This window comes from Oryzias latipes, chromosome 17, assembly GCF_053564925.1.
Source record: "Oryzias latipes strain Hd-rR chromosome 17, Olatipes_Hd-rR_3.1".
Taxonomy (NCBI): Eukaryota; Metazoa; Chordata; class Actinopteri; order Beloniformes; family Adrianichthyidae; genus Oryzias; species Oryzias latipes.
This window is the reverse complement of record NC_136253.1, coordinates 4759416-4772219: the sequence shown is the minus strand read 5'-3', so window position 1 is coordinate 4772219 and position 12804 is coordinate 4759416. Positions and strand designations below refer to the sequence as shown.

The window sequence follows — 12804 nt, the reverse complement described above, 5'->3', positions numbered from 1 at the left end:
CTTTTACAGATGACAATATTAGAGCCACGCTCAAACGTCACATGAGCTCGTTAAGACGTAATCTAAAGAATAATAATGATGATGAAATGAAATGTATATTATATCTGAAGTAAAAACAGTCAATTTTTAATTCAGCAGCAATTGATGTAGTGTCGTGTGCGGAAGCTTCCTGGCAGAAAAGTATGGCATTGAATATTAATGAAGGAATAATACTGCACAGATGGAATTGGCTGGAGAAGTCCTGTCGAGACCCTTCCCTCTACAAGATGAGTGAGGGAAACTAAAGCTGCGATAAATTATTCTCTGCTCAGCTCGGGACAGAACAGAGGCGTGACACACATTTTACTCCTGCAGTCACACAGTCATTCAAAAGGGCCCCCACTCAGCAGTTGTGTGCTGATGAGTCAAAACAGCCACATGTCAAACAAGGGTGACGACCTGGCAGACAAACACTGTTCTGTCAAAACTCCATATCTATGCCTGATTATCCCATAGAGATCCATGCATTTGAGTCATTTTAGCATGCATTTTTAATGGCTGGAGTCCCTCTCAGGGGTCATGAAATATTTATCATCTGCAGAATACAGTGTCACAGCCGTCAATTACAGCAAAGGAAAAAATATGCTTGAGTCACAATCGCTGCAAAGCAGGAGTGAATACGAAAGAGCGTGTTGAAATGATCGCAAAAAGATGAAGAAGAAGAAGATGAAGAAGCATCTTCTGCCTCGGCTTTGCTTTCACCCCCCAAACGCAAACTCACATCTGCTGTTGTCCAGAGCAGCTATTTTTAATCTTTATTTTTATACTTTGCTTCACTGCCAACACTTTTGAATAAATATCCAAGGATGCCCCCACTACTGCCAACCGACTCATCCCAAATATAGGGAACAACCCCTTGGCTTCTCAACAACACAACAGCCGTGTAAACATAAGCCACCCACCCCATCCAGAATGGTTGAATTTGAAGATCTCTTGTTTCAACTAAGTGCGTTTTCCATGAGAATTAGACAGAAACCCTCTGCAGCTTGGTTTGCCATCCAAGAATTTCTTGGCGTATAATGATGAAGCCATTGAATCAGAGGAGCAGAGGAAGTGTGGAAGAAAACTCCTCATTAAGACAAACCAACCTCCAACTTAAAACTGCAAAAACTTCATCTGTATCAGAAGTAAAATAGAATAAAAAGACACTAATTATGTGGAAAACACTTAGAGAAAAGTGGCCTTGGAAAGTCGGTTGGACCGTAAGCTAAACCCCCAACAGCCTCCCATGGACTTTCAGAACCAGATGTGTTCTCCATCTGCACACATGTTGTGCGGCGCGTCCATGAGGTGGCGCTCTCCTTTGACATAGCAAATCTTTTTTATCTTAGGCACATAAAGAGAGACAGCTACAGCAGACCAGCCCACAGATAACTATAACACAACTCGACAAATCAAAATCAATAGGAGAAATAGCATTTGTGGGGATTCAAAGGTAATTAGCACAATATCCAATCAATGAGAAGAGCCAGTCTCCGCTGCCATGGTGACCACAATTTATTACAGGCTGCAGGGGGGCGCCACAGAAAGGTAATTCATCCACCTCACAGAGGAAGAGTGGAGCCTCCAGAGAGTGTAAGGAGGGGTCAAAATCCCAAACGCAGGTTCAAAGCGTGAGCAAACAGTAAACGTGTTCCAAGGTTTTCAAATGCAGGGAACGCAAAAAAAAAAAAAAAAAAGCGGGTTATGATTTCTATCAGACGATGCAAAATGATTGCAGGCTCTAATGAAAAGATGCAATCAAGTTGCATTATGGGGAATGTGGGTTTCAGTGTTTATGTACATAATAAGCAATACATATCAAGCAATGAGTATTTATGACTCTGCTGTGAGCTTATTTCCCTTTCCTCCCTTTATGGAGGTTCTCTGCTAAATTTCTGCAAAGCCAACACTTTGTTTCCTACCGAAGGGCATCTTTCCAGGTGACAGATGCAACACAGACCTGCTGGGCCAACCTTCCTTTGACTCAGAAACATAGCAGAGTGTGGGTAACTATCACTGCACTCATCAAAGGGATTTCAGGCACATTTAAAGCAGCTGTGATTCAGAATTAGAAAGGACTTTTTCATTTTCATTGATCTAGTTTTTCATTTTTTGACATTTGTGGGTTTCTTAAGTTCCAATATATAAAACGTGTCTAATTTGAAATTGTTCTTGTTTTGTTTTTCAGCTTTTTTAAGCTGCTTCTTGTTCTTTTCGGATTTCAGTCAGAATAGCACACCTGCCTTTTGTTGTGAACAGCAACACCCTGTTCATCACAGTTCCGGATCTTCTCATTCTCTTAGTTGTTTGTCACATCTCTTTTACCACTCCTTGTTCGGAGGATTTCTCTTTTTTCCAAAGCGCATAGCCAACCTAATGCAATATTTCTGATTTATTGTCTAAATGAATCTTTTATCATTCCTTCATCTGTTTGTCTTCTCCCCTTAGCTGTGGATTTGAACCTTTTCTCACAAAACAGTCTAGTGTCCAGTCTCACTCTAAGTGCTTGTAAAAACAATCACTTTCATAAAACTTGCATCTTCAACATAATCATCGTAGAAAATAAGGACAGATACCAGAAGCTTTGCGTTATCTATTTCAATTTGTCTCAATCCAACAGGTCTATGAGGAATATTAAGATAGACTGCAGTCAAACTGATTTGCAGAAGTGTCAATCACTCTCAAAGAAGAGAATGCCTGGGTGTGAGCACCACAGAGTCTGCTCTAAAGTCTGCAGCGAGAACAAAGACGTGCTTTATACAGGAGAAGAACATTTAGAGAAAGTTTTGTAGCTGGAATTAAGGGATGATAGAGGACAGGTTGTTTCTGACTTTTAAAAAGAAAGAACTAAAGGAAAAAATAAGATGCATATATTTCCAGAGGACAGTGATCAAGCTACTCAGTGATGTTTCTCTTAAAAAGTGAGTTCTCAAAAGAGCTAACTCAAATCTGAGGGCTCAGCCTGCTTCCTAAACTTCCCTTTCTGAGGAGATCAAGATGACAGTGTCAGACTTCATGTCCTGTGGTGTTGCTGTGACCCACCCAGCACGGTGACAGTAGCTCGTGCGGTGCGGACCGGCATGGTGAAGATGGAGCAGGTGTACTCGCCCTCGTCAGACAGCTGCACGTCCGCGATGGTGATGGAGAGCTCTGTGGGCAAGGAGCGATACAGCTGGATTCGGTTGTCCCGCAGTGCTGAGGGGAAAAAAAGAGGAGAAGGATTAAGGTGATTGGAAGTTTACTTCAGTCATGGACACTAATACTAGTTGTCTCTTTAAGAAAACAAGAGCGCAGCATTGTTCCTCTGTGCTGTTGACCCAGGCGGGGTTGCTGAACAGTATCTCAGGGGACGCGGTTCTGCAGGAAGTGCACAGTCACCCCTCTGTTTGAGGTGATGGACGTCGTGTAGGTCCAGCTCACAGGACCAGAGGGCTCCAGCGGGAACACAAAGTCTTTCAAGCCTCATTGTTCAAGGTCTAACTTTCATAAATAGCTTGTGCTTTGGCGTTAAAGCTGCAGTCATCAAAGAAAGTTTTAGCGAGGTCCTGGTCAGTGTTTTACTCACAGTCCCACTCAAAATACATTTTGATCTATAGGACAAGCGTTCCCAGTGGTCTTTTAATTATGATTATGTCATTTTTAGCCCAAATCGTGTCATTTCCTAGGTCATAGTTTCTGCAGAGCAGCGGGAGTTCATCAGAAATTCACCTCTGAGATGTGGGCGAGACAGTTGACCGCCCCTGTGCACTTTCCCTTATCCATAACTGAAAGCTCTCTGTTTACACTCTCTTCCACTGGCTTACAGCTCCTCCCACCCCTTCTCTTTATTACCGGTGTAACAAAAATGGCGAGCAAATACGATCTATTTGTCTGTGAGTAATTCCATCAGAATGGAGCGGAGCGGGACGTTTTTTCCTACCCAGCGTTTTTTCTACGTCACAAATACAACATTTGTCAAACAGAATTTCTTTGTCTGCTCCTGATTCACCACAATCTGAAAAAGGAAATATTCGGAAATGCAATTTTAAGTTTATTTTCTTCATATATGTCCTCCATCATCAATGAAAATCGCTGCAAAAAGTATGAAAACATAAAAAAGAAAGCGGAAAACTGCACATTTCTGTGACGTTACACAAATCCAAATATTTGGATTTGTGTACTATCTGGGGGAGGTTTAAAGTGACACACACAAACTAATGGGCCTGACGTTACAAAGATTGATGTTTTGGATAATATAATGAAGAAGAAACAAACAGAAGCATGACGAGGCAGAAAAAGGGCTGACAGACAGATAAAGATGAAGGATAAAGAAGTGTGAGGAAATTACAGAAGACAGATGAGAGCATTGTGGAAGACAAAGAATACAATAAGAAGCAGGAGAAAAGGTAAGAACTAAAATGAGTGATGGAAAGAAAATCACTGTTTTATGTGTGAAAAAAAAGGAGAAGAAGAGCAACCTGAGGGTCAAGAAGCAGAGGAAAGATTGAAGAACTGAAAGTGGAAATAAGACAGAAATGATGTGACAAAGCAAAGGAGAAGGGAAGGCTTCATAGCTTGAGACCAAAAACTGACAGTAAGAAAGAAAGATGCAGCGCTGAATGTAAATCTTTGGGACATGAAAGCTGAAACAGAAAGAAGGAGGAGGGAGGAGCAAAGGTGTTGAGGGAAAAAATGATGTAAGAAGAGGAGAAGGGAGAGGAGAGGATGAGCTACAGACAAAGTGAAAGTGCTAAAAAAAATAGCAGAGATGTGAGCTTAAATGAGGCAAAGAAAGACAAAGACGGAGTGGAAAGGAGATGTAAATTGAGAATGAGAGACTGGCGAAAGTGCATGACGGAAAACAGAGCAAATAAACCAGTGGAAACATAAATAGCAAGTGGGATAGGGGAGGTGGGGGGGAGTAAGAAAGACATAAATGGCTTTGTCATCAATGAAAAACCCAGCCATGAAAGAGGAAGAGAGCGCAAGCGACTGAGATAGATGATGATGGTGATGAAATGCAGGGAAATAAAGCCTTGTTTCTGTGATAGCATTGACCTCTGCAGTGCGAGGGCCTCTGTGAGATGGGTGCCGGTCTACCTGCCGTTCCCATCCGCCTGTCTGTCAGGTAGATGTCAGTCTTTGCATCGCAGCAAAAGCTTTTAGGCTTTGTTTTCCATTTGTTCTTACGAGTAATGAATGGATGTGTCGCAATCAGAGTGTAGGGAAAGCAGAAAAAAAGAAATGCTGTGGTCTAAAAATGATGAATTAGCTTCCACATTATAAGATAATTTAACTTACCAGGGGACGAGCATTGTGGAATCAAAGCGCATTTGCACATAATACAGAGAGCAGCCGCAATGATTAACTGCAGTGGCTGTTTCATGGCAACAATTAAAGAGGACAAATTAGGCTGTAGGGATTTTTCCCCTTTTCTTCATTTTAATAGGTTAAAAAGAAAGAAAAAATGCTCATAGTTCATGTTATAGTTAGTTATTGCCTTTCACAGATGACAGCCAAAATAAACAATCTGGAAAAGCAATGGATGAACAATCTGCCTCGACAACATTTTTAAACTGGAGTCCATCTGCTAGATGACCATTTTTAATGGAGAAAAGTAAAGGAAAAACTAACTGCAGTCACGTTATTCTTAGTTTCTATTCGAGGAATAATGGTAGACTCAGTTTAAAAAACTGAATGTGTCATGAAAAAGCAACTGAGGACTTGTGTGGATCTTTGCAGTCTCGCTTTTGTGGACTTTTTAGTTGAAAAACACTTCCGAAACACACTTGGTACTTTACTTTTTACTCTTAATCAATCCCTCTATGGAGAACTGTAACACCAAAAACAAGAAGAATGAAAAACAAACTTTGTTTCGTTTCTGTCAGAAAAAGAAGCCAAAAAATAAAAACGAAAATAAAAGAAAACTCATAAAACTTTCAGTTGAAATGATGTTGGGGCTGCATGATACAAGAAAAACTCACGATGTGCGATATTAGTGATCAACGTTGCCATGACAATATGACTTCCAATACATAAACAAACAGCAAAATGAAATACTACTAATACATCATTTCCATTTCACTGCAACAGTTTTATTTAAACAAAATAAACATGAATCTTACTGCAAGTTCTCTCAACTGGAGACAAGTAAGAACCGGTACGTCTTTTGACGACAGTTACTCTTTAACTATTTAAACAATCAATGTAATTCCAGCAGATTCTAAAGCAGAGAGAAGCAGCCTTGTGCTCGTATGCAACACTTAGTGTTTAAGTGTTTATGCAATCAATGTAAATACGTGGATTCTGTCGCAGAAAAAATGCCGATATGTAACACGTTAGTAATGTGTGGCATAGGGGTTCAAAGGTTCAAAAACGCTTTTTATCATATCTCAGTTATGGCAGGGTAGGTCAAAGAGTGTGTGTTTTTAAGTGTTACTGGTGACAAGCCTAGTGTAATGCTACGTTCAAGTGACCACTTCCAAAGAAAAGTCGATGTAAATTCTCCTATATACGCGTTTCAGGCTTCTGCGTTTATAACTTTTGTTTTCATGCATAATAACCACGCAAGGTTTTAGGTTCATCTTTGGGCTCAACGTACAAAATGCGCTGCATTGAACTCGGGCTACAAGTTAAACCAGTTGACAAATCAGAGACTTAGATTATGTGATGATGTATGGGTAGCCTTTTTAATTCACAAAAGTGCCAACTATTTGTGAATTAATTATGGAGGAGAAATTACGACGATCACGATCAACCGGTCGATCTTCAAGGACATGAGGGAAGATCGCAGGCCAGCAAAGATAAATAACCATATATATATACCTTCTAAATAATTCATCAGCGAATCAAAATCCTAACCGAGAAACACATGACTTGATTGACATGCAGAACGGCCAATCGAACATCCTCTGATCCATACGTCACTGCACATGCGAGTTTAAATACACTGAGCGCTAATTCTGCCTGTCATCAGAAAGTTGCTACCTGCCCCACGGCAGGTCAAGTCTCCGGCAGAAGACCACTCCGGCCCACTGGAGTGTTTATTGAGGCCCGGATCGCCCCGCATGCCTCCGCTTTTCCCGCCAGATGGATCCAAGCCCACTAAAGCAGCAGTGTTTTCCTGTAGCACGCGCTTCTGGAGAGCTCCCCACAGAGCCAGAAAGAGATAGAAATGCTCCCCCCATTGCACGGTTTACAGCAGAGCATGACAAACGATAGTAATAAAACGTCTCATCTCTTAATACTAAAGTATCTCCTCACATATATTTGTGTACTCTTACTGTGTAATACAAGTACATAATGTTATGTACTAATAGTTCATAAGACTATGTTTATTAAAAAAGTATTTTAGTCTCAAAATACTTACATATATATATATATATATATATATATATATATATATATATATATATATATATATATATATATATATATACATACATACATACATACATACATACATACATATATATATATATATATATATATATATATATATATATATATATATATATATATATATATATATATATATATATATATATATATATATATATATATATATATATATATATATGTATGTATGTATTTAAGACATTGTCAAAGTAGCTCACATGCCAAAATAGTGTGGACATCCGTGACTTATGCTAAAAGTCCATTCAGGGTTAAACTGAGATCTAAAAAAGTTGTAGAAACAAAACATGAACGAAAACACACTTTATTTGCATTCCTGGTGCAAAAACTTTCCTTAAAAAAAGAGTGAAAACACATGATAAAATAAAGGGGCAACAATGTTTTCATAACGCAACATTTAAAGTGGAGATGAGCTGTCAGGATTCTGATATCAAAACAAGCCCAGTGAAAAAGCTGAGTCAGAAGTGAAGTTTTCATTCATGTCTGAATGAAACAGCAGCAGGTTATGCTTCAGAGGAAAGCAATTTCCTGACAGAGTTAGCAAAACTTCCAAAAGTTCGGCTTGTTGTCTTTTAATTGGGTCAATTTCACCAACAACACGTTAACACCCTGAGGTGGTGTCACGTCAGCCCTTCACTATAATTATTTGTCTCTGCGGCAACCTGAAGCAGGCAGGCCCTGTGCTGAAAGGCCCCGGCTGCTCTGATCGTTCAGCTCAGCGGGGCGAATTAGAACTGCTCAGCTGATGCTGAATAATAGCTTAAAGCCACGAGCGTGAAGTCTTCCGTGAGGAATTTATGAAACAGAGAGAAGATAACCACTCTGAAGTAGATTCTCTACAAAATGCATCTTATCTGACATTCAACGCTGCTAGTGAATAAAGGCATTTTTTTCCCACATACATTATAAAAACCATCTTCAGTCAGTAAAAAACACTTTCACTCATTTACACTTTTCAAATTGGAATCCATGACTTCATTCAGAGGTATTCATGAATGTGAGGGATCCAGTTGTTAGGGCTATGAGTTGCGTTTTTTTCTGCACAAGACCACAAAGAATGCCAAGTGATGTATTATTCACAGGCTCAGCATCTTGCAACCACTACAGCATGCAGGATCTCTGTTCCCCTGAGATGCATTTTCTTCCAAAATTCTCATAAGCTTCTTTTCTGTGAGCAGGAACATTCAGAGAGATGCTGAAGATGAACGTGTGGACAACATCGGCGGGCGGCATAGTAAGGGATTTGGTGCCTTTCTCAGAGATATTTCAGCTGCTCTCCTTTTCAGATGAAAATTTGAGTTTGGACATTTTTCATCTGAGTTCTGGTTGAAGTACAGAATGATGTTCTTTTTTCCTTAAAAAACCTTTGTAGCTGGTAATGCTGCGTCTCACAGCAGCTTCTGATTCTGTGCAGAAGCTCCAGTAATTGTCCTCCCGTGATTCAAATCCTACCTGTCTGTCAAGACGTATGCAGCTTTGAATAAAACATTTTTGTCCTTTTCTAGTGTTCTGACTTCTTGGGCTCAGGCTCTTTTCTGTCCATTCCTCAAAGGACTTTGTCACTATTTAGCTGTTGCAAAACATCATTTTTCTGCAGATGATTTGTAACTGGGTTTGTGAGTGTTTCCAAATGACCCCCAAGCTTCAGGAGTTGTGTAAATCAAGGCAGAGCTGCATTTCTTATATAGCACCTTTCATACACCCAAAAAGCCTCGGCAGGATTAAAACCATGAAACTTTTAACAATAAGGAAACATTAAAATAACAGAACTAAAAATTGGGTGATGACAGAAATGAAAAGGTGTGTGTTTGGCTCTGGTGGGTTTGAAGAGACCCAAAGTATTTATGCTCCACAGCAAAAAGTCATTTATAAATAAACAGCAAGACTTAAAAATCCATTCTTAATTAAACTTATAGCTTTAACAATCAAAGGCAGGAGTGATGTGGTCACTTCCTCTGGTTCTGCTTTGAATTCTGACTGCAGTGTTCCAACTGAGCCAAAAACCCTCAAACCCAAAGTTATTCAGAACAACGTTTGTTACAGGACAGCATCACTTCACCTTCGTATTCTAGCATTTAATTATTGCTTTAAAGTTTTATTCTGCATCTCTCAGGCCAGCGGTTCCCAAGCATCTGGCCTTGGACACGGGACAGTAGGTACCAGGCCACAGAAAGAAAGAAAAAATACAACCTTTTCTTCCATTTTATTTCTAATCTGAATCTGAAGGAAGTTTTATTTTGGAAAACTACTGGATTCTCTCCACCACAACCGACACATTCTTGATGCGTGTCAAGTCATGTGTTTAAAATCCATCCGCTACTTTCTTAACTGGCAAAGTTAAAAGGCAAAGTTTTTTGAAAAGTTACCTTTTGCAGAACAGATCCAGTGAGGAAACAGAAGTAGAGCCTTTGCTTTCCAAAATAAAAGAAATCTACACTTAACAGACAAAAAACCAAACAGGAGTTTTTACTCCAAATATAGATTCATTGGACAGTTGTTCCATAATAATAAAGCACACATATTCAGCAATCAGCTGTCTAATGTAATGATGCTGCTGCTATTAAAGTTGTTCAAACTAGGGCTGGGTTGATAAAATTGATCAGAATCCTAGGTTCTGTTCCCCAGGTGTAAATGTGTGTGTGCGTGCGTGGGTGTGTGTATGTGTGTGTGTGGCCAAGCGACAGACTGGCGACCTTTCAGTGGTGCATCCCACCTTCACCCAACAGTAACGGGGATAGGCTCCAGCAACCCTACTACCCCAGAAAGGATTTACAGGGCTAAGTTTAGACATTTTTTCCTGGTAGCTGATAAAATGTCAACAGAAGGAACAAAAGTATTTAGAGAATCTGTTTTGGCACAAAGTAACAAAACTTGTGTAACAAGAGATTGAAAAAAAGCCACTTTAAAAAAGGCTACAAGTGGAGAGCGAGGTGAGTTACTTTCAGATGTGAGTTTGTCTGTGTGTGCACTATCATATTGTTAAAGCCTCCTTCCTGACTCATGCTGTCTCTGTATCTGTTTATCTCTTCATCTATTTGTCTTTCTTTCCGTCTCACTATTATCTCTCCGAGTGTCTGCTCGCTTGTCTACCCCGGCGCTCTCCCGCACACACACACACACACACATATATCTCCACTTCTGTTGGTATATTTTTCTGTTATTTCATCCAACGCTACTTTATCTCCATGCCTTATCTCTAAGCAAGGTCACAACATTAGTCTTCATGAGCTTCCCACTGTGTGTGGGTGTGGGTGGATGTCACACTCTCAAACATGCACACACTTATCCATTCCCCCTGGACCTTGCGCTCAACTATCAGTCTCCTTAATTCTCTTCCCCTTGTCTCTGCTCAGCCCCCTTTCCTCCCCTCCATCTTGGACCTCTGTGTCTTTGTCCCACAAATCTCACCCATTCCTAATCTTTTCAAACCCCTGGCTTATTCTGTCCTTTTTTTCATTCTAAATGATGCATGGTGCGTGCACCTACAGGTAAGATAGATTTTTAGTAACAGTATAATATCTAGTTACAGGGGGTTATTGATTGGGAGGGCCCTGAAAATTGCACATGTGCCTTGTGCTGTTTAGTCTGATGTGGGTAAATAGTCTGTCAATAGGTCACACTCGGCTGTTTGGCTTTTGTTTCTGCAGTGAAAGCATGTAATGCATTTCTTAGTTTGGATATAAACTAGATTAATGGACAAGACGTGTGTGCAGGCCTTAAAGAGGAACACAGCCGAGAAGTAATGGTCTTGTGGGTTTTTCCGTGTTAGTTGACCAACACTCGCTGCATGCCCAAAGAAATGGACTGACACGAAGCTGAAATGACGATGGCTTAATACTTTCTCCAAACTGCTTTTCAAACATAGCTGAACAAATAAAAATCACATTTTCTGATCTCCTGTCATTCACAATATTGGAAAATTGTACACGTCTCACTAAAATCCTCCAAACAACAAAAAAATGTTTGTCTATTTGTCTGATGTGACAGAATATGGGCATGAAGGCTCTGACAGAAGGAAAAAGGCCAAATGTTCCCTTGTAATTTTCAACAAAATCCTTTTTGTTTCTTTTTCTCTCACAATCCATGAAAGCTTTTGGAATGTTTCTTTTATTATCAAAATCTGGAGAGATTTTGTGTTTTTTTTCTTGCATTCTACTTGCACTTTTAAGAAAAGTTTTGCGTTAATAAACCAACTGTTGCAAAGTTCTGTTCATAACTGTGACAACAGCCATGTTCTTTTTGCAACAATTTTGTTTTGTGGCTTAGAATTTGTTGTTCTGCATGGCAACTTCCACTCATGCCTTAGATTTTGCAAACAAAGATCCATCTGCTAAGCAAAAGAACAAAAACAAGTCTTTGTAATGAAGCTTCACGGATGTGATGTTTCAGAAACAGAACATGTTGCTGTGGAACAGTCTGGTCCTGCTTTTATGTACAAGGTTACAGCTGGACAAAAAAAATCACCCTGAAAACACATGTGCAACTCATTTATGATTATTATTTGTAATGAACAACTATGCTTAGTCTGAGGGTGTTACATAAAGCGGTCAAAGCGCCTCAAAGATGTCGTAATGTGCGCTGAAGTTCATGGCTGATGAAGATCTGACCACTTTGGAGTCTGTCTTACAATTGAATCGGTTAGTTCAAAAGGGGCCCAAGTCCACAATATTTCAAAATAGAGATATTATCTGTTCTATGGTCTTCAAGGGAAAAGCTATCTGATTATGTGCATAAAAGTCCCAAGTCTTTTGTAATGTATTGACTATGCTTGACATTTAAAATGCATTAAGTTCAAAATTCCTGGACTTGGGCCTCTCTTGCATGGGTTTAGCTTTATCCCATAGATGGCAGCGCCCCTGTTTAATTCAAGAAGGGCCCAAGTCCAGAGACTTGGGACCTATTGGGACATATTGAATACAGGCCCTTTACACAAACTCACACACATTTTTTCTGTCATACTAACAAGGAGAAAAATGTCATGTGACAATAAAAGCTTTTTCTCAGCGTCCAGTTGTACAGGTAAGACCCACTCCGATGAAAGTTGTGGGCATTTTTTTGTTTTTAATATGTTATTGTGGGATTTTGGATGACATATAGGAAAAAAATGGAGCTTAAAATTGAATTTCTGAGTATTTATTTTTCATATCACTGTGAAACAGGAGCAGACGTAAAAATTCAGTTGGAAAAAGATCATATTTGTGTCGTAGAAAATACGCTGGGCAGTCCATAAGCTTCCTGCTCTGCTCCATTCTGATGCATCCACTTGCATCAGAATGGAGCCAATAGATCCATGAACGTCTTTGGTTTTCTTCATCCAAGCTGGAAGCTTAAAGAGCTCTTTACCTTGCTTCTGTAAAAATTGTTTTGGTTTTTAACTTTACCTTAAAT

The 12804-nt window shown here is 39.7% G+C and overlaps 1 protein-coding gene across 6 annotated transcripts in view; it reads right to left on the bottom strand.

Moving 5' to 3' along the window:
- Positions 1-12804, bottom strand: part of cadm3 (cell adhesion molecule 3) — a 121327-nt gene that overhangs the window by 40029 nt on the left and 68494 nt on the right. For all 6 annotated transcript variants that reach the window (XM_023964910.2, XM_023964905.2, XM_023964906.2 and 3 more), the window contains exon 4: positions 3064-3216. In XM_023964910.2, the coding sequence (XP_023820678.1) occupies positions 3064-3216 (153 nt within the window). The remainder of the gene's footprint in view (positions 1-3063; positions 3217-12804) is intronic.